Source organism: Myodes glareolus, chromosome 13, assembly GCF_982192425.1.
Source record: "Myodes glareolus chromosome 13, mMyoGla1.1, whole genome shotgun sequence".
In the NCBI taxonomy this organism is placed as follows: Eukaryota; Metazoa; Chordata; class Mammalia; order Rodentia; family Cricetidae; genus Myodes; species Myodes glareolus.
This window is the reverse complement of record NC_142038.1, coordinates 50,716,175-50,734,417: the sequence shown is the minus strand read 5'-3', so window position 1 is coordinate 50,734,417 and position 18,243 is coordinate 50,716,175. Positions and strand designations below refer to the sequence as shown.

The window sequence follows — 18,243 nt, the reverse complement described above, 5'->3', positions numbered from 1 at the left end:
GTTAATGGGAATCAAACTTCATTAGTTTTATTATCTTTAATGAATATTGTTAAGTATGCAAGGTTGAACTTGTCCATGATAGGTCTTGTATAACTAAACAAACCTGTACATCCTGTACATTAGAAGAATTTAAGTAGTGTAAGTGTTCACTAGTATTAAATTCTCATTGTTTATCATTTCATTAGTACTGAATCTTTAAAATAAATATTTAATTAGTTAATGCTGATTCATTTTTCTGTTTCTTTAATAGGAACATGAATCTGAAGGTGGAAGAACACCTTTGATGAAGGCTGCAAGAGCTGGTCATTTATGCACTGTTCAGTTTCTTATTAGCAAAGGTAAAGTAAGTTTAAATGGTTGTGACTATGAATCAGGTGGATAACTTTGGAAATTCTTTTATGCTTCTGTAGCTAAACAGAACACCTAGTCATACCCAGCAGTGACCCTACTCATATAATCAGAATTGCCAGGAATAGGAACACACTGAATACTGCCTTTCTAGCTTGTAGGAGTTGCTAAATAATGCCATTATCTGAACTTAATGTTAAACAATTTTTAAAAATCATCTCATGTTGCAAGAACATTCAGCTGGGCATGCAGGTTTTAATCTCAGCACTCAGGAGGGATAGTGGATAGTGTCCCATTTCTTCTTCTAGGTTCTAGTTACATAGGTGTGTTTACTTTGTGAAAATTTTCAAGCTATACACCTATGATTTATACATTGTTTTGTATCTGTATCATAATTGAGAATCATCTTTAAATGATATTGTAGACTGGTTTGCTTTTCACCTTTGTTAAAATTACTGTTTTTCTTAAAGGTGCCAATGTGAATAGGGCTACAGCCAATAACGATCACACAGTAGTATCACTGGCATGTGCAGGAGGCCACTTGGCCGTGGTTGAACTACTATTGGCTCATGGAGCTGACCCTACTCATCGACTCAAGGTATTCTACATTTTTTGTTTTTAGTTTTGTTTTTGTTTGTAGTCAAAGGCTGCTCATTTGTTTCCCATCTGCCCAGATCCAAAATAACCACACTGAAACTATATTAATTGCAACAGTGCTCTAACTAACGTATTCCTACCTGGCTCTTATATCTTAAATTAACCCATTTCTATTCATCTGTGTATCACCAAGTGATTGTGGCCTACAGGTAAGGTTTTGTTCCGTGTAAGGTTCCATCCAACATCTGTCTCCTGCTGTGGTTACATGGCTTCTCCTGGATTCTGCCTACTCTCTCTCTCTATCTTTTCCAGTCTGGCTATATTCTGTTAAGCCATTGGCCAAAAGCAACTTCTTTATTACCAATGATATTCACAGCATACAGAGGGGAATCCCACATCATTTGTTTGTTGTTGGGTTTTTTTTGTTTTTGTTTTTGTTTGTTTTGTTTTTTTCAAGACGGGGGTGGGGGGTTTCTCTGTGTATCTTTGGCTGTCCTGGAACTCACTCTGTAGATCAGGCTAGCCTCAAACTCACAGAGTTCTGCCTGCCTCTGCCTCCCTGAGTGCTGGGATTAAAGGTATGTGCGCCACCGCACGGCTTGTTTTTGTCTCTTGTTGTTTTGAAAAAGGGTTTCTGTATATAATTCTGGCGATCTCTGGAGCTCATTTTGTAGACCATATTGTATACTGGTCTCAGACTCACAGAGATCCTCCTGCCTCTGCCTCACAAGTGCAGGAATTAAAGGTATGCAGCACCACACCCAGCTCAAGGTGTGGTAGTTTACTTAACTACTATATACTAGCTGAGTGTAGTAATGTATGGTAACAGGATTGTCATGTATGCTGAAGCAGTACTATTATTGTCAGTTTAAAACCTGCATGGGGCTGGGCAGCAGCGGTGGCGCATGCCTTTAACCCCAGCACTTGGAAGGCAGAGGCAGGCAGATCTCTGTGAGTTCAAGGTCAGCCTGGTCCACAAGAACTACTTCTAGTTCCAGGACAGGCACCAAAGCCACAGAGAAACCTTGCCTTGAAAAAACAAAACAAAACAAAACAAAAGCCAGCATGGGGTAAATATTGAGACCATGTTTCAAGAAAAAAAAAAAAGCAAACAAACACAAACCACCAAATAATAAGACATATTATTATTAAAGGTATGCTGGATCTTTTAGTACTTAATATTTATTACGCTTTAATAAAATTTGAACTGCCTGTTGTAACAGTATTTGAGAAGCCAGAGCCAGCAGGATTGCCTTGAGTCCAAAGTAATTTTGGGGCTAGATTGCAAGACTGTCTCAAAACCTGAAAATAAAATTGTTACATTTTATTTTGTCTTATAGATAATTTTATCAGATTATAAGAATAAATTTATAAAAAATTAACTATGATCAATTATTTCTTAGGATGGATCAACAATGCTTATTGAAGCTGCAAAAGGTGGCCATACCAATGTTGTTTCTTATCTGTTGGATTATCCAAATAATGTTCTGTTGGTTCCCACCACAGATGTGTCTCAGCTTACCTCTCCTTCACAAGATGAATCTCAGGTAGAGTAAAATAGAATATTTCTTGATATAGGTATTCTTTGAAAGTTTTTGTTTAATGAAAGAAAAGTCTTAATTATTAAGTTATCTTGGAAGTTCATAGTATACTCCAATTCAGTAAATATGTTGGAATTTTATTTTCTCTTTTACTTGTATAGAATTTGAACATGAGTAAATTGGCCAGTATATAGTGAGTGTGTGATTTGTACTAACTATAATTGCTGCTGAAAGGCTTTCACTTCAGTAAGAGATAATAACAATATTAATTAACCTAAATCATTGAAACTTATATTGTCTTGAGTCTTCAAATTCAGTATTCTCAGAAATTATTCCTTGGTGAAGGCTTCAGAAGAAAATTTTAAGTTTCAATAAATAAAGTTAGGGGATGGGAGAGATGGTTTAGCAGTCAGAAGCACTTGTTACTCTTGCAGAAGACCAGGCCTTGGTTTCCAGCACCCACATGGGGTCACAACCATCTGTAACCCCAATTCCAGGGGACCTCATGCCTCCTTCTGACTTTTAAGAGCACATGTGGTACACATACACACACTCAGGCAAAATACTCATATACATAAAATAAATCTAAAATAGAAAAGAATCAACTTGTTGGTATATGAAGAAGACATAAAGCAATATATGTTTTTTATTTATGAACCTTTGTTTTCTTCTATGATCTGAGATGACTTTTTTCTGAGTTGATGTTTTAGGTTCCACGTGTACCCGTACACACACTTGCCATGGTTGTGCCTCCCCAGGAACCCGACAGAACTTCCCAGGAGATGTCTCCTGCCCTCTTAGGAGTACAGAAAGGTTAGTTGTTGAATTATTTTCCTCAAAATGGATACTTTTTCAACTAAATAAATTATACTTTAATGGTTTATAGATATAATGTACCTGTGAGCTGAGAAATATAACTTCAACAAATGTCAGTACTATTAGTGGATGCTTAGGAGAGTCCTAAGTACTAGAAAAATGACTTACTGTTTTCTGTTAACATGCTGCTTGATGTAGTTTTCCAGTGATAAAATTACTTAAATAATTTAAGCTTTTTATTATATTAAAGCAGAAAAATTTGTCAAACCATTTTTTTAGCTACCTGACAGTTCTTATTTTGGTTTTCAAGACAGGCTCTTGCTACCTAGCTGTGGCTGGCCTGGAACTCAGTACTTGGACTAGGCTGTCCTAATCTTGTGGCAGTCATTTGGCCTCTGCCTCAGTGCCAGAAATAGAAGCATGTGCTACAACACCTAGCTTTTATTTGACAATATTTTAGCCAAACTGTAGTGTAATAAAAAAAATATATGCTGGCTACCTTGGTAAATAGTTACAGCATCAATTTAATCAATGAGAAATTGGTTGAAGAATTGCAGTTTTGCTTTTATAATGCAGGAATATAGTGGGTGAACCTGATCAAATGATTATCAGTCTGTGAATTTGGATGATTAATTATTAAAATGTGTATGAATAAAATTTAGATGACTTTATTAATGAAATAATTTTTTTGACATTTAAGACAGGACTTTACGTTGTAACCCAGGCTGGCCTGGAATTCTCTTTGTAGCCCAGGCTACCCTTGTGCTTATGGCAATCCTCTTGTCTCAGTATTTTGAGTGCTGGGATTGTATGCCTAAGACCCAAATGATTATTATAGGAGTGCACTCTGTTTGAAGGACTCAAGCTGCTATGGTTTTGTTCTCCTATCTTTTTATTTCTAGATATAAAGTATCTTCTCTTGATAATTATATGTTGTAATCTGAGTTTGCTGAAGTAATTTCTAGGATTTTAAAAATCACATAAGAGTTGGAACTGTTGCATAGTAGTGAAACACTTATGTAGCATGCATGAGGCCCTGGATTTTATCATCAATACCCACTGCCCAAAAAACTTAATGTAAAAATTTTTATGAATATATCTTATTTAGTGTATAATAAATAAAAGATGATTGAAGTCACAATTAGATATATGTTTATATGTTAATGTAGCCACCACACCTGTCTTCCTGCTTTTTTAATTTTAGCAAATAAAACGTACATTTTTAAAATAATCTAACCATAATAACCAGCTAACACCCATTTCTAAAATATTTTAAAGTACCTCTGGTTTTATTTTTCAAGATTAAAAAATTATTAATGTGGTCATATTTTCACATGATGTGTGTGGGAATACATGTGTGGAAGTCAGAGAACAACTTTGTGGGATGGGTTCTCCTTCTAGCTTTACCTTTTGGGCTACTTTACTTGTTCTGTTTTTCGGGTTTTTATGAGAGAGGGTCTCATTGTGTGGTGCAGGATAATTCCACCATCCTCATGTCTCTCTGCCTCCTGAGTACTAGGATTATGTACCTGGTTTGTTTTTGTGTTTGAATGACTAAATCCCATAAAGGACTGTAAGAATTTGGGCTTCAGAAATTCAATTTTTTTGTTTGTTTGTTTTTCGAGACAGGGTTTCTCTGTTTAACGGCTCTAGCTGTCCTGGAACTAGCTCTGTAGACCAGGCTGACCTTGAACTCACAAAGATCCATCTGCCTCTGCCTTCCCAAGTGCTGGGATTAACGGCATGCGCCACCACTGCCTGGCTCAGAAATTCAATATTTAACATTAAATAATTTTCCAACATTCACACAAAACCACAAATTAACCAAAAAATAATCTAGACAAATTGTTCAGAGAGCAAATAGAGCATTTTAAATCTAGAGCTAATGTGTAAGCAACAGAAAACCTTGGGTGGTGATCTTTATGTTGATATTCATAAGCACAGTTTTTGCTTAGAAATTATCATGTACTAGGGATCCACTTCTTTCTTCAATTCTGTTTTATTGTTTTTACTGAATGGTATAAAAATTAACTAACTTCTAAACACATTTTACTAAATTAATTTTTTAGTATATTTTATTTTATTCATTTTACATACCAACCACAGTTCCCCCTCCTTCCTTCCCTCTCCCTCCTCTGTTTTATCAAATTATTAAGGACGGACAATAGTTAATATTTGTATCTAAACACTTGGGCACTTTCTCTTAACTACCTAACAATTATAAAGCAACATATTGTTATAATATATTGAGTTACATTGTCATTTAGTTAAAAAAAAAAAGACTCATTGTAGAATCTTTGTCCCTGTAAATTCTGTTGTTGTTTTCTTTAGTCACTTGGAGGCTGGAAAGTGGCTTAGCAGTTAAGATTTCTACTCTTTCAGAGAATCTGAATTTGATTCTAAGACCTATGTTGGACAACTCACAAATATTTATAACTGCAATTCCAGAAGATCCAATGCCCTCTCTGCCAATGGGCACACATACACATAAATTAAAATAAAATCTTTCAGAATGAATAAGTCTTTTGAGTTGGGTGTGGTGACTCAAGAGTTTATTCCATCACTTGGGAGGCAGGCAGATCTTTGTGAGTTTGAGGCTATCCTAGTCAACATAGCAAGTTCCAGCCCATCCAGGGCTGCATAACTAGAGTCTACCTCAAAATAAATAAATAGATGGGAGGTATTTCATTATTTAAAAGTACATAGTGAACATGGATAGGTTAGATATAAAAATCCATCTTAAAATATAGATATATTATGTTTTTTAAATTACATTGTATTTATCTTGTGTATATGTGTGTGATCACACACATGGGAAGATCGTAGGACACTCTGCTGGGTTGCTTAGTATGTAGAAAGCCCTGGGTTCAAGTTCTAATACTGCAAGTTTAGATTTTGTTAGCTTTCTTCTTTTTCTTTGTGGTACTTAGTACTGAACCCAGGATCTCACACACAGTGCTCACTCCACTACTGAAATATGTACCCCTGGTAGCCCAACATATCTTTGTGTACCTCAGACCTTCTTGGGAAATAATTTCTTTTCTGTGAACTTTAGTTACAGAAAAGTGCTATCGTCCTTTCTGCTATAGTGCTTATAGTACTTGATTCTTACTTCCTTCTGACTTGTCACTTCTCTTTCAATACTTCAAGTGTAGTGTTAAATTAATCACACTCAGTTCCTAGTAGTTTTGTCATTATAACTCTTCTGGTTTATTTTCTTGTGTTATTTTCCCTTCCATTATTTCTCTAGTGTGTCTAAAGTCCATAGTCCTTTTTTTATAAGTTCTTATAAAAAGCTCACTAGTTTTCTCTGTGATTTCCTCCTGTATCATTCCCCACCTCTTTTTTTTTTTTTTTTTTTTTTTTTTTTTTTTTTTTGAGACAAGATCAAACACTAAACCTGGAACTCACCTATTTGACTAGGCTAGCTGGCCAGCAGCCCCAGTGATCCTCCTGTCTTTCCCTCCCCATTGGTGAGATTACTGGCATGGGCTGCTATCCCTGACTTTTTATGTGGGTGTTAAGGATCCAGATTAAAGTCTCCATTCTTACATAGCAAGTACTTCACTAACTGAATCATCTCCCCAGTGCATACCGTGTGTGTGGAGGAAACAACACACATGGACACACACAGACATGTGCACACATCCCTGAATGCAAGCATGAAGATGAGGAAGGAGTTCAGAGCCAGGTTTGGCTCATGGGATTGTCTCAAAAATGAAACTGACATATTAATTGAAGAAAATAATATATAATATATACTTAAAATCAAGATATAGTAATGAACTTGGTATAGTAGCACATTCTTTAATCCTAGCACAGGTGAAGTTGAAGCAGGAGGATCATTGTCAGTTCAAGACTAGCCTAGACTACAAGCAAGATCTTTTCAAAATATAAACAAAAGGACTGGGTTGTGGTACACACTTTTAATCCAGCACTTAGAAGGCAAAGATAGGTGAGTCTCTGAATTAGTGGCCAACCTGTTCCACATAGAGAATTACAGGCCAGGCAGGGCTGCACAGTGAGACTCTATGTCTTTAAAAGAGCAGTTGTTAAAAGTTGTACTTTTGAAACTTTGACGATGTTTAGAGAGATCCCAAAACAGAAGTGTAAGGGAAAATGTGTGCCGCCTCACTTCCAGAGTTGTTTATTGGAGTCAGTATCATGAACTCTCATGCTTTTATGAGAAATTATTAAACTATATAGAAAAATTTGTATATGTTGTAATTCAAATTGAATTTACTTCTGTAAACTGTACTAATATCTCTACTAATTTTTAATTATGTTTATGTAAGTTTATGCATTGCCAAACTTAACCAATATGCTTTTACATATAACTGCTTTTATTAAAAAGAGATAGGTTGGGTGAATCTGTTATCATGTAACATAGATGGTCTATCTTTGGACATCTCGGTTAAGAGATTTCTATGTTAAAGCTGTAGATAACAAATGTTTTCTTTTGGTCATTTTTTAAATTACCCAATGTGCTAATTCACTGGTACAGATTTGAAAATAATAAGGTTAAGCTCATTTCAGTAGAGGACTAAATGTTTCACAAGTGCATACCTCACTCACCTATCACTCATAGAAATAAACAAGTTAATGAATCAGTGGTAGGGTGGGTGTGGCTCAGTGGTAAAGCATTTACCTCGCACAAGACTCTGGAGTCCCTTCCCAATACTGCAACAGAAGAAAAGGTCTGGGAATGTAACTCAGTGATAGAATGCTTGCCTATCTATCATGCACAAAACCCTCAGTCCAATCCCCAGCAACAGAAAATCCCAAAATACAGCAATAAAGCTGATTTTAAACTGCTATAGATCACAGTTTCTAGTGCATACTTTTCCTAGGTTTGTACTAGAGGGGAAAAAAGCTTAGAGGAAACAAAAAGTGTAGGATAGAAGCCAAACCAAAAGAAATGGTGTCTATTTCTATTTCTAAATTGTACTTGGTATGTCAACTCCATGATATCCATGTACGCATTCCTGTATGTGTGTGTGTGTACATGTATATATATCTGATAGTGGTTAATGTTTGAAGGGATTGGAAATCTTATTTTCTGGTGTCTTTTAATACTTACTTCATATTAAATTTTTCTCATCAAATAAAGCCCTTTTCAATTTTTTACCCACTAACTGGTATTTCTACAGTTTCAGGTGACATTTTGTTTTTACCACTCTTGGTTTATAGATTGTATTAGTGCTTTGATGCGTTCCTGTCTAGACAGTTTTAACTCCCTAGCTTTGGATATTTCAACTATTAACTATATGAAAGAAAACTGCTTTTTATGAATTTGTATGTGCACATGCACACATGTCATGATGTGGAAATCAAAGGACAACACGAGGGAGTTGGTTCTCTATTTATATAGGCCCTAGGAATCAAACTCCTGTTATTAGGCTTGCAACTGTGTCATCTTGCTAGCCCATTGTTGTACATTTAATTTTTTTTTAATTTAATGTGTATATTTGTGCGATTGAGTGTATTTATGTGTACCATGTATATGCAATGCCCATGAGTACCAGAAGACATGTTGGATGCCAGGAACCAGTGTTACAGGCAGTTGTGAGCTGCTCAAACTTGGGTGATGGGAACTCAACCCAGGTTCTCTGGAAGAGCAGCTTCCTCTTCAGTCCCACATAATGCTACGTATGTTCTAAACATATTTCTCTGTTCTATGAAATGTCTCTTTTAGTTCCATGAAGTATTTCTAATACAGTTGAGCATGTCATTAGTATATCTTTCTGTGCTTAACATTCTTCTCTTGTTTTGGATCATCTTACCTGTGAATGTTTAATGTGGGCAGCCTTAATCCTGGTGCACTTGCAACCGTTATTAGGAAAGTTTGAAGGAATATCCAATCTTGTTGAGTCTTTACATTTACTCTGCTTATGTCATTACAATCTCTTTATGAAGCTGAAATTTTTACTTGCTGTGCTAGTGGATTTATACTTTGTTATTTGTTGTAGTTTTGCCTCCTTTTTCTTTCCTATTAAAACATTTGACTCCTATAAGGTCTTATGAAACTAATAATCAAATTATCTCTCAAATCTAATAATCTTGACTCTGAAAGAATAGTCTTTTCCTACCACTTTGCTTAAGTAGAAACATGAAATTAAATATGACATGCATTTCTGAATTTGTATTAGAAGTAAGCCTCTGAAAGTGATTGCAGTATGGTACTGAAACGGTCTTCTGACCAAGGGTAAACCTTGGATCCTTTTAGTAAATTAAAACATAATGCATATGTTTGAACTACTTAAAGTTTTTTACTTAATTTTTTGTTGATGTGGTCTCAATTGTGTTGACCTTGAATTCCATATCCTCTTCTTTCAGTTTGGTAAAGAACTGGTATTGTAGGTATGTGCTATCAGGCCTGGCATGTAGCTCTAAGAGCTCTTATTTTCTTTTATTCTGTAAGTCTTTTAAACTTGAGAATGAATTTTGGTATAAGATTTTTTTTTCTTTTAAAATTTCTTATGTATGGGCTGGCAAAATGGCTCACAGGAAAGAGGCATTTGTCTCCTAGCCTGATGGCCTAAATTTGCTCTCTGGATCTTGCATGGTAGAAAGAAGAAAACTGATGTCTGCAAGTTGTCCTCTGACCTCCACAATATGCTGTGACATGAACACACACACACACATTCTCCCTCTCTTCCTCTCCCTCTCCCTAAACAAACAAACAAATAAAATGTTAGAAAAAAATCCTGAATGTGATAGTGCATGCTTGACTTGACCTCCAGCACTCAAGATACTCAAACCCTGGGATGTGAATTTGAGGGCAACCAACTGACACTCAGTCTTACACAAAAAGAACAAAACAGATTTTAAATGACCTATGATTTTTAATATTAACTACAATTCAGATGAAGAATCAGCTATTTTACCCAGTTCTTTTTTTTTTTTTTTTTTTTTTTAAGAAAATGCCTTTACTGGGGAGATGGCTCTGTGGTATAAAGCAGTATTGCTCTTGCAGAGGACTGGGCTTGATATCCAATACCCATATGGCTACTTACAAGCTCCGATAACTGCAGTCCTGATGGATCTGACCCTCCTCTTTTGGCCTCTGTGGGTTCTAGGCATGCACAGACATACTTGCAGGCAAAGCATCCATACACATAAATTAAGTAAATAAATTTTTTAAAAAATTAAAAATTGTTTTATTTTTAACTATCAAGTTCACTCATTAAAATATGCAATGCAGTATGTTTTGGTAAATTGGCCAAGTTCTGTGACAATCATCTCCATCAAGTTTTGAGGGGTCCTCATTATTGTTACTCTTGATATTGAAACAGTCAGGGTTTCTTTGTAGCTTTGGAGCCTGTCCTGGAACTAGTTCTTGTAGACTAGGCTTTCCTCAAACAGACATCCACCTGCTTCTACCTCCTGAGTACTAGGATTAAAGACGTGCACCACTACCATCTGGCTAGACAGTCAGTCTTACTGTGTAGCACATGCTGGTCTCAAAGTTCTGATCTCTTGCCTCAGTCTCCCATTTTTTGGGATTCAGGCATTCACTACTCCACACAGTTCCCACTTAGCTTTAACTGCCCCCAAAAGATCTGTTACCTGTTTGAAGTGAAAATTCAGTGTTTTTGAAGTTCATCTGTTTTGGTAGATGCATCAGTTATTTGTCCCCTCGCCCCAAGTAGTCCTAGTTCTTCTTGAATAAATTCATCCCTGAATTTTCTCAAACAAATCAAGGAGCACCTCAAAATTTTTATTTATTCCCTTTAAGGCTATTAATAATTACTTTTCAGCAGACTTGTTATAAAGGAGGAACAAATATAAATAACCTTAAATAATGTTTTCTTTTTAAAAAATATGTTATCAATATGAGTATTCCTATATGTAATATCTGATTTTTCTCCCTATTCGTAACATTCATTGTTTCTCTCTTAGATGGATATTATTTAAATGGTTTATTTAAAATTAGACCCTTTGTGGTATAAGTTTAACACAGTGTTTAGGTAGAGCAATGTTAGACTTTTTATTGGAGAATTTTATAATGACTCATATTTGGTTTATTGAGAACCATGTTCTAGGTAGCTCAGGCTAGCCTCAAATTCAGCTATGAATTGAGTATAACCCTTAATACTAGATTCTTCTACCCTGTCCTCTGAGTGTTGACTTTATTGGCATATGGGTTACCATGCCTATCTAAAGAGATAATATCTTGAGAAACTGATTTCACATTGTATTTTAATGTAGGAATGGAACTATTTTGCCAACTTAAAATATTTGCCCTATTTTGTTCTCTTGGAATAAATTTACTTGTATAATTATTCCTAGAGTAATTGTTCTGAAAGAGCAATTAAACTAGCATTAATACTATTCTGAATGCCATTTTGATTCTGGTTTATATTTGATATTTTTTCTTTTGTTGGGTTTTTGTTTGTTTGTTTTTGTTCTTGTTTACTTTAAGTCAAGATACTCACTGTGTAGCTTTGGATGACCTAGAATTTATGTAGACCAGGTTGCCCTGGAACTCGTGAGAATCCCTCTGCCTGCCTCTGCCTCTGAGTTCTGGGATTAAAGGTGTGTGCTAATATGCTCAACTAGATTTAAAAAGCCCAACCTGATCAGCAAAATTCTGAGGTTTTTTTCCCCCCTCCTTTTCTCTGTGTCCCATCATACTTTCTAAAATCATCCTACATTTAAAAGTATATTTTTCGGGAGGCAGAGGCAGGCGAATCCTTGTGAGTTCGAGGCCAGCCTGGTCTACAAGAGCTAGTTCCAGGACAGACACCAAAAACAACAGAGAAACCCTGTCTCGAAAAATCCAAAAAAAAAAAAAAAAAAAAGTATATTTTTTTAAAATTCAATTTTGAGTTGATAACATTCCAGTTTATGCTGTGTGAAAACAGATGAGATAGTTGAGGTTTAATCTGCCTCCCTAGTGTGACTTTTGAATCATTCTATAGCATTAGTTATAATGGTTTGGGGAAGGAAGTCTGGGAGAGGGGAGGAATGTTTTTTTTGTGTGTGTTTTTATTTTTGGGACTCTGGTTTTTGGTTGTTTTTTTGTTTTGTTTTCTTTTTTCTTTCTCTTTTTTCTCTTTTCTTTCTTTTTTTTTTTTCTTTTTTTAGCATGGCACTTTTTCAAACATTTTTCATGTGCTTAGGTGCATCCAAGCAGAAGTCCAGTTCCCTGCAGGTAGCAGATCAGGACCTGCTGCCACCTTTTCACCCATACCAGCCTTTGGAGTGCATAGTAGAGGAAACTGAAGGCAAGCTGAATGAACTGGGACAAAGAATTAGTGCTATTGAAAAAGCACAGCTAAAGTCATTGGAGTTAATTCAAGGTGAGCCTCTAAACAAGGATAAGATAGAAGAACTTAAAAAGAACAGAGAAGAACAAGTCCAGAAGAAGAAGAAAATACTGAAAGAACTGCAGAAAGTGGAAAGGCAGTTGCAGATGAAAACACAGCAGCAGTTTACCAAAGAATACTTGGAAACCAAAGGTCAGAGAGACACAGGGTCTCCACACCAGCAGTGCTCTCATAGAGGAGTCTCCTTGGCAGGGGATGAAGATGGCAGTCTCCCAGAGGATCACTCTTCAGAATCACCCCAGGTTGATACAATCATATTTAAAGATCATGGTATTGGTGATGAGCAACAATCTCCACCATCAGCAGAACAAATTGATTTTGTCCCAGTCCAGCCTCTATCATCTCCACAGTGTAACTTTTCCAGTGACTTAGGTTCTAATGGGACAAATTCTCTTGTGCTTCAGAAAGTATCAGGTAACCAGCAGATCATAGGACAGCCTCAGATTGCTGTTGCTGGACATGAGCAGGGGCTGTTAGTACAAGAGCCAGATGGACTCATGGTTGCAACTCCAGCCCAGACGCTTACCGACACTCTTGATGACCTGATAGCAGGTGGGTTAAGAAATATATCTAAAATACTTTTCTCTTTTATCTGTGTGCTCAACTTCTTTAAATGCCCCTTCAAAAACACAAACTTTGTATTTCTCTATTTTAAAACTGTCTTTGTAAAATTACTGGATTCCTTAGGAATTATGAAAGCAAATTTAATTAAGCCCAGTAGCACTAACATATTAAGGGAGTTTTTCCCCTTTTCTTTTTAAAACAAGCACACTTCAAAGATAAATAAGGCTCCCATAATCCTTTAGAAATTTGCTATCAAAGACAGTTCGTTATTTCCTACATAGGAGTACTCAGTAGAATCTTTTGTACAATTTAGAAGCACACAGGTAAGGCTGCCTTTTTAATTTTCTTGCCTGTGAATTTCATGGTTGGACATCAGAATTTTAAGTGACACTGCTTTTTGTTATTAGACCAATTTAATTATCTCTAATTAAATGGGAACAGCTGTACACTCCATGGTATAGAGTTTGTGATCAGAAGATTAAAGTACATTTAAACAGTTGTACTTGTTTTTGAGATTGGAATTTTTGTGTAAACTCTTGATGAACAAGCATACAGAACGCTTAATAGTGTGCTTGCATACATGCACATTCATGCACATACACACTGAAAGAAAAAGGACTAATAATCTTAAAGTGTATGTTTCTGTTTATTGTTGTGTGGAAAATTACAACTAGATATGAAATGAGGTGCACAAGTTTACTTTCCCTTTCATTGTCCTTGCAGCAGTGGGAAAACAGTGCAATTAATCATTTACCTTCCTAAAGATGGCTGGTGAATGTATCACCTCCATGAGAGCCCAGTTCAGAATTGCAGCCAGAATGGCTGTTGACAGTGGATGAAGACCAAGAACTAAGATGTAGCTGGAGTGATATTCAAAGGCAGGCCAGTCCTCTGTCTCTTGATTGCAACATTTTTTTCCTTATGTTGTCTGTTTCCTCTTGTCATATTCTCCTCCCCTTCCTACCCCAATTATACTATCCCAGTTTCCTTTCTTCTTTTGTGAGCCTTTAGTCTTTCTAATCTTTACTGAATCTTTAAAAATGTGGAATAAGAGTAAATCAGGAATTTTTATTGGGTATATGTGTTACTTCAGTTGGTTATAGGTATGTTGCCTTTGAGTTCATCTGCCATGTAATAATAGATAGTATTGTGCAGAGGAGAAATGTCTAGTGTTCTTAAAATTCAAATACTAGGAAATATTTTAAGGAGTTAGGATCTTTATTCTTTAATTTGAATTTTTATATTTTTGGCTTGTAGAGCTTCTTATGTTAAATTTACTTTAGCCAAAACAGCTCAAAAGGAAACTTGTAGTTAACTTTATGCTAATTATTACAGATGTTTCTTAAAAATTTTTATTTCACTAAAGTGTTCTTAAATAGAAATGACCTTTTATAGAGTTCACATGAGACTTTAAAAAATTACTTCAGAAAACATCTTTTAGTGTTATATATTGACATAATAAAACTTAATATGTATTAGACATTAACTACTTATCAGATTGTAAATAAGTTTTAAATTGATAAATAAAAAGTTCCATTTATGAAGTTTATATGTTTTGAAATGCATGGCGTTAATTGTATTCTCTGTTTGAGATGATGATGTCTCACTTAAAACTATTTTTCCCAAGTCTAATTTTCTTAATTAATAGTGACAAAAATTAGACTGGCTTAATAGCTAACTCTATAGTTGTAAAACATTTGAGCATATCAGTAGGATTATAGAGCAAGCCATAGACAGAATTAATTCTATTTAAATTTATTTTCATTAGTGAAAGAGAGACTGATATATCTTTAAAGCTTCACTTTGAAGACTATATATCTATCCCTCTAAAGGAAATATTAATTTTCTTCTTTAAGAATGTTTTCTATTATTGCTGTTCTACCTAAATATTTTCATGAAAATTAGTAAATTGTTTATATACATAACTAATATAACTTATTCACTTACTCAGCCTGTAACTGATATGTCATACTCTCTACAATTCTAAACAGAATATCTAATTTTAATTAGGAACATGGTACCTCAAATCTTCTGAAAGCCTTAGGTTTTTAGCAGTTACCATAATAGCAAGTGATCTCAAAAGTTAAAATGTATATCAAATTAATAATGAAATTGTACATGATATGTTCATGGAATCAGTTATTAGATCTGTTATTTCTAATTTTATGTTTGTATTTTGTCAGTTTTCATTAGCTTTAATAGCCATTTTTCTATTTTCTTGATTTTTTTTTTTTTTTAAGTCCCTTCTTGGGCAGGGTTTGTTGACACCTGTAATCCTAACACCTGGGAAGCAGGAACAGAAGGATCAGGAGTTCAGAGCCATTCTCACTACATGTCAAGTTCAAGGCCAGTCCAGGCTATTCAAGTCCTGTCTCAGATAAACAAAAAGGAAAGGAAGGAAAATATGCTTAGATTAAAACCAAAACAAAACAAAAAGTTAAGTCTAGAAATTTAGAGCAATTTAAAGAAATTCAAAATAGTTTTGCTTGTTGAACGATTCTAGAAAGCATTTAATAAAAATTTCATTAATATATAAAAAATATTGGTTTAAAAATATCAATTTATTTACATCTATGGAGCATTTACCATGTGCCAAGCTTTGTTGTAGTTACTTCATTTGCACCTTCACAAGCTGTTTTAAATCCTCCTGTAAAATAGATTCTCCTACCTCTTCCCTTGGAAACTGAAGCTTAGAGAATAGAAGTACAGTCTCCCCCTTGTACGTTTTCCAGACTCAGGAGTTCTTTTTCTTGCCTTTCTTTAATAAATCTACATCCATCTGCTCTGCAAAAAGGAGTAATATGGGAAACTGCTAGTAAGTACATAGTGCCGAAATTCACTCAGTTCAGCCGTATTTAAGAACACTAGTTGAAACCGGGCATGGTGGTACAGGCCTTGAATTTGGAGACTCATGAGGCAGAGGCATGCAGATCCCTGAGTTCCAGGCCACCTAGAGCTACATAATGAGACCCTGTCTTTCATTTAAAAACAGAAACAAAACAAAGAGCCTTAGTGTTAATGTCATGTATATGCATGTGATTGGAATAAAAGTTTTACATTTATCTTAAAAATTCTATTATTTCTTATACTTGTAAATCCTATTAAATATCAGTTGCTCTTATTTCTATATTAAGATTTAATGTGTATGTGAGTTTTAATATAGCTTTGTGTCTAATACAGTATTGCTGTTGGTACTTGGATAACCTTGCAGTGATCATTATTAAGTTTAAAAACAAAACTTTAGGCCTGAAGAATTGGCTCAGAGATTAAGAGCTTATACTGCCTTTCCAGAGGACCCAACTTCTATTCTCAGTTCCCATGTCAGGTGGCTCACAATCACCAGTAGAGCTAGACATGGTGGCACATGTCTTTAATCCCTGCATTCAGGAGGCAGAGGCAGAGAGGCAGATGATTCTGTGAATTTAAGGCCACCCTTGTCTACATAAAGAGTTTCAGGCCAGCCAGGGCTTCATAGTGTGATCCTTTCTCTTACACGCACATACATGCGCACACACACACACAAAGATCAACCACTTCTGTTCCAGGGGATCAAAATTCTAGCTATGAGTATCCGAACATACATGTGACAACACATACATAACATATATACAATAATTAGAAATAAGTCTTTCTACAAAAGAATTCGGGAATCCTCTTATTTTGAGGAGATTTATAAGATATTACCTCTAATGTTAATATTTTATTTTTAACCTTTTGTTTTGCTTTGTTTTTTTCAAGACAGTGTTTTCCTGGCTGTCCTGAAACTAACTCTGTAGATTAGGCTAGCCTTGCCCTCAAAAGCCAAGGCAGGTATATCTCTGAGTTCCACCTGTTTGAGTGCTGGGATTAAAGGTGTATGTCACCACCACCCTGCTTAGGTTTTTCAATGAAAACTGTTTTATCATTACTATGATATATACCAAATGATAGCAATAAAAAGTTCTGCTGTTTTATTTTTTTTGAGGTACTGGGCATCAGGACATCACCAATATAAGGGAAGTTTCTCTATGCCCTCAGCCCAGTTTGTTTTTTGATTTTAAAATAGGATCTCACTCAGTGTCCCTTAAAATTCACCCTATAGCCAAGCAGGCTTTGAACTTGTGATCCATATGGCTTGGCCCTTGGAGCAGCTGGGTTAAACTTATACTACTAGGCCTGGGACTTCTATTTGTTTTTGAGGATAGGGTCTCATGTAGTCCAGGCTAGCCTTAACCACCTAATACTTAAACTCCAGCCTCTATCTCACAAGTGCTAGGATTTATAGGTGGGTAGCACCATGTACACTAAGAGATACAATTTTACAAACATATATTGTCCTACCAGTAGCAATAAAATTTTTATGTTAAGATTTATTATTATTCCATACCATATGCAAAATTTTGCTTGGTTTCATAAAAAGGTCAGGTTAAAATATTTTACTTGGTTCTTCTAGTGCCCTACTTTTGAACAGTGTAAAATTTTAATTTGAATTGTATACTGATTTTTTTGTTGTAGTTGTCTGCTTTTGTCATTTTAAGAGGACAGTTTGTTCAGAGATAGGAAAATGTTTTAAAACTTATGAAAATGTCATGGTTCTAAAGCATAATGTTTTTATAATACAACCTTTATAACTTTCATTTGTAATTAATCCTATTAAAGACACTTTCCATGGAATGGTTCTGATTGTCATTATTACAGAGAAAAATATCCTAGGATAATGTAGTATAAAAATGTATTAAAAACATAATCCATGTTTTGGGTAATAGAAACTGTTTAAATACACAGGAAGTGGTCTTTTTTGTTTTTAAAGTAAGTTCTGTAAAGGAATCTTTCATAACATCACATTCTAGCTTTCCACGCTAGTCAAATATTTTTTTAAAAAAAATTAAAATACCTTGCTTTTCAAAAACCACTAAAAAAAAAGAGATGACATGAATAAATGAATAGAAATACAATTTTTCCAGGGTATGTGTTAATAATTATAAGACCCACCACTGTAAATCTGTCAGTAAGGTGTTACATATCAATCTAGTATGCTGGGGGGGGGTGTTTTTACTTAACAGGTT

General features: G+C 35.1%; 1 protein-coding gene across 2 annotated transcripts in view; it reads left to right on the top strand.

Annotated features, from left to right (window-relative positions):
• Ankhd1 (ankyrin repeat and KH domain containing 1) overlaps positions 1-18,243 on the top strand; it is a 109,729-nt gene that overhangs the window by 55,651 nt on the left and 35,835 nt on the right. For both annotated transcript variants that reach the window (XM_048442388.3, XM_048442386.3), the window contains exons 11-15: positions 251-338; positions 819-946; positions 2,349-2,492; positions 3,197-3,299; positions 12,428-13,186. In XM_048442388.3, the coding sequence (XP_048298345.1) occupies positions 251-338; positions 819-946; positions 2,349-2,492; positions 3,197-3,299; positions 12,428-13,186 (1,222 nt within the window). The remainder of the gene's footprint in view (positions 1-250; positions 339-818; positions 947-2,348; positions 2,493-3,196; positions 3,300-12,427; positions 13,187-18,243) is intronic.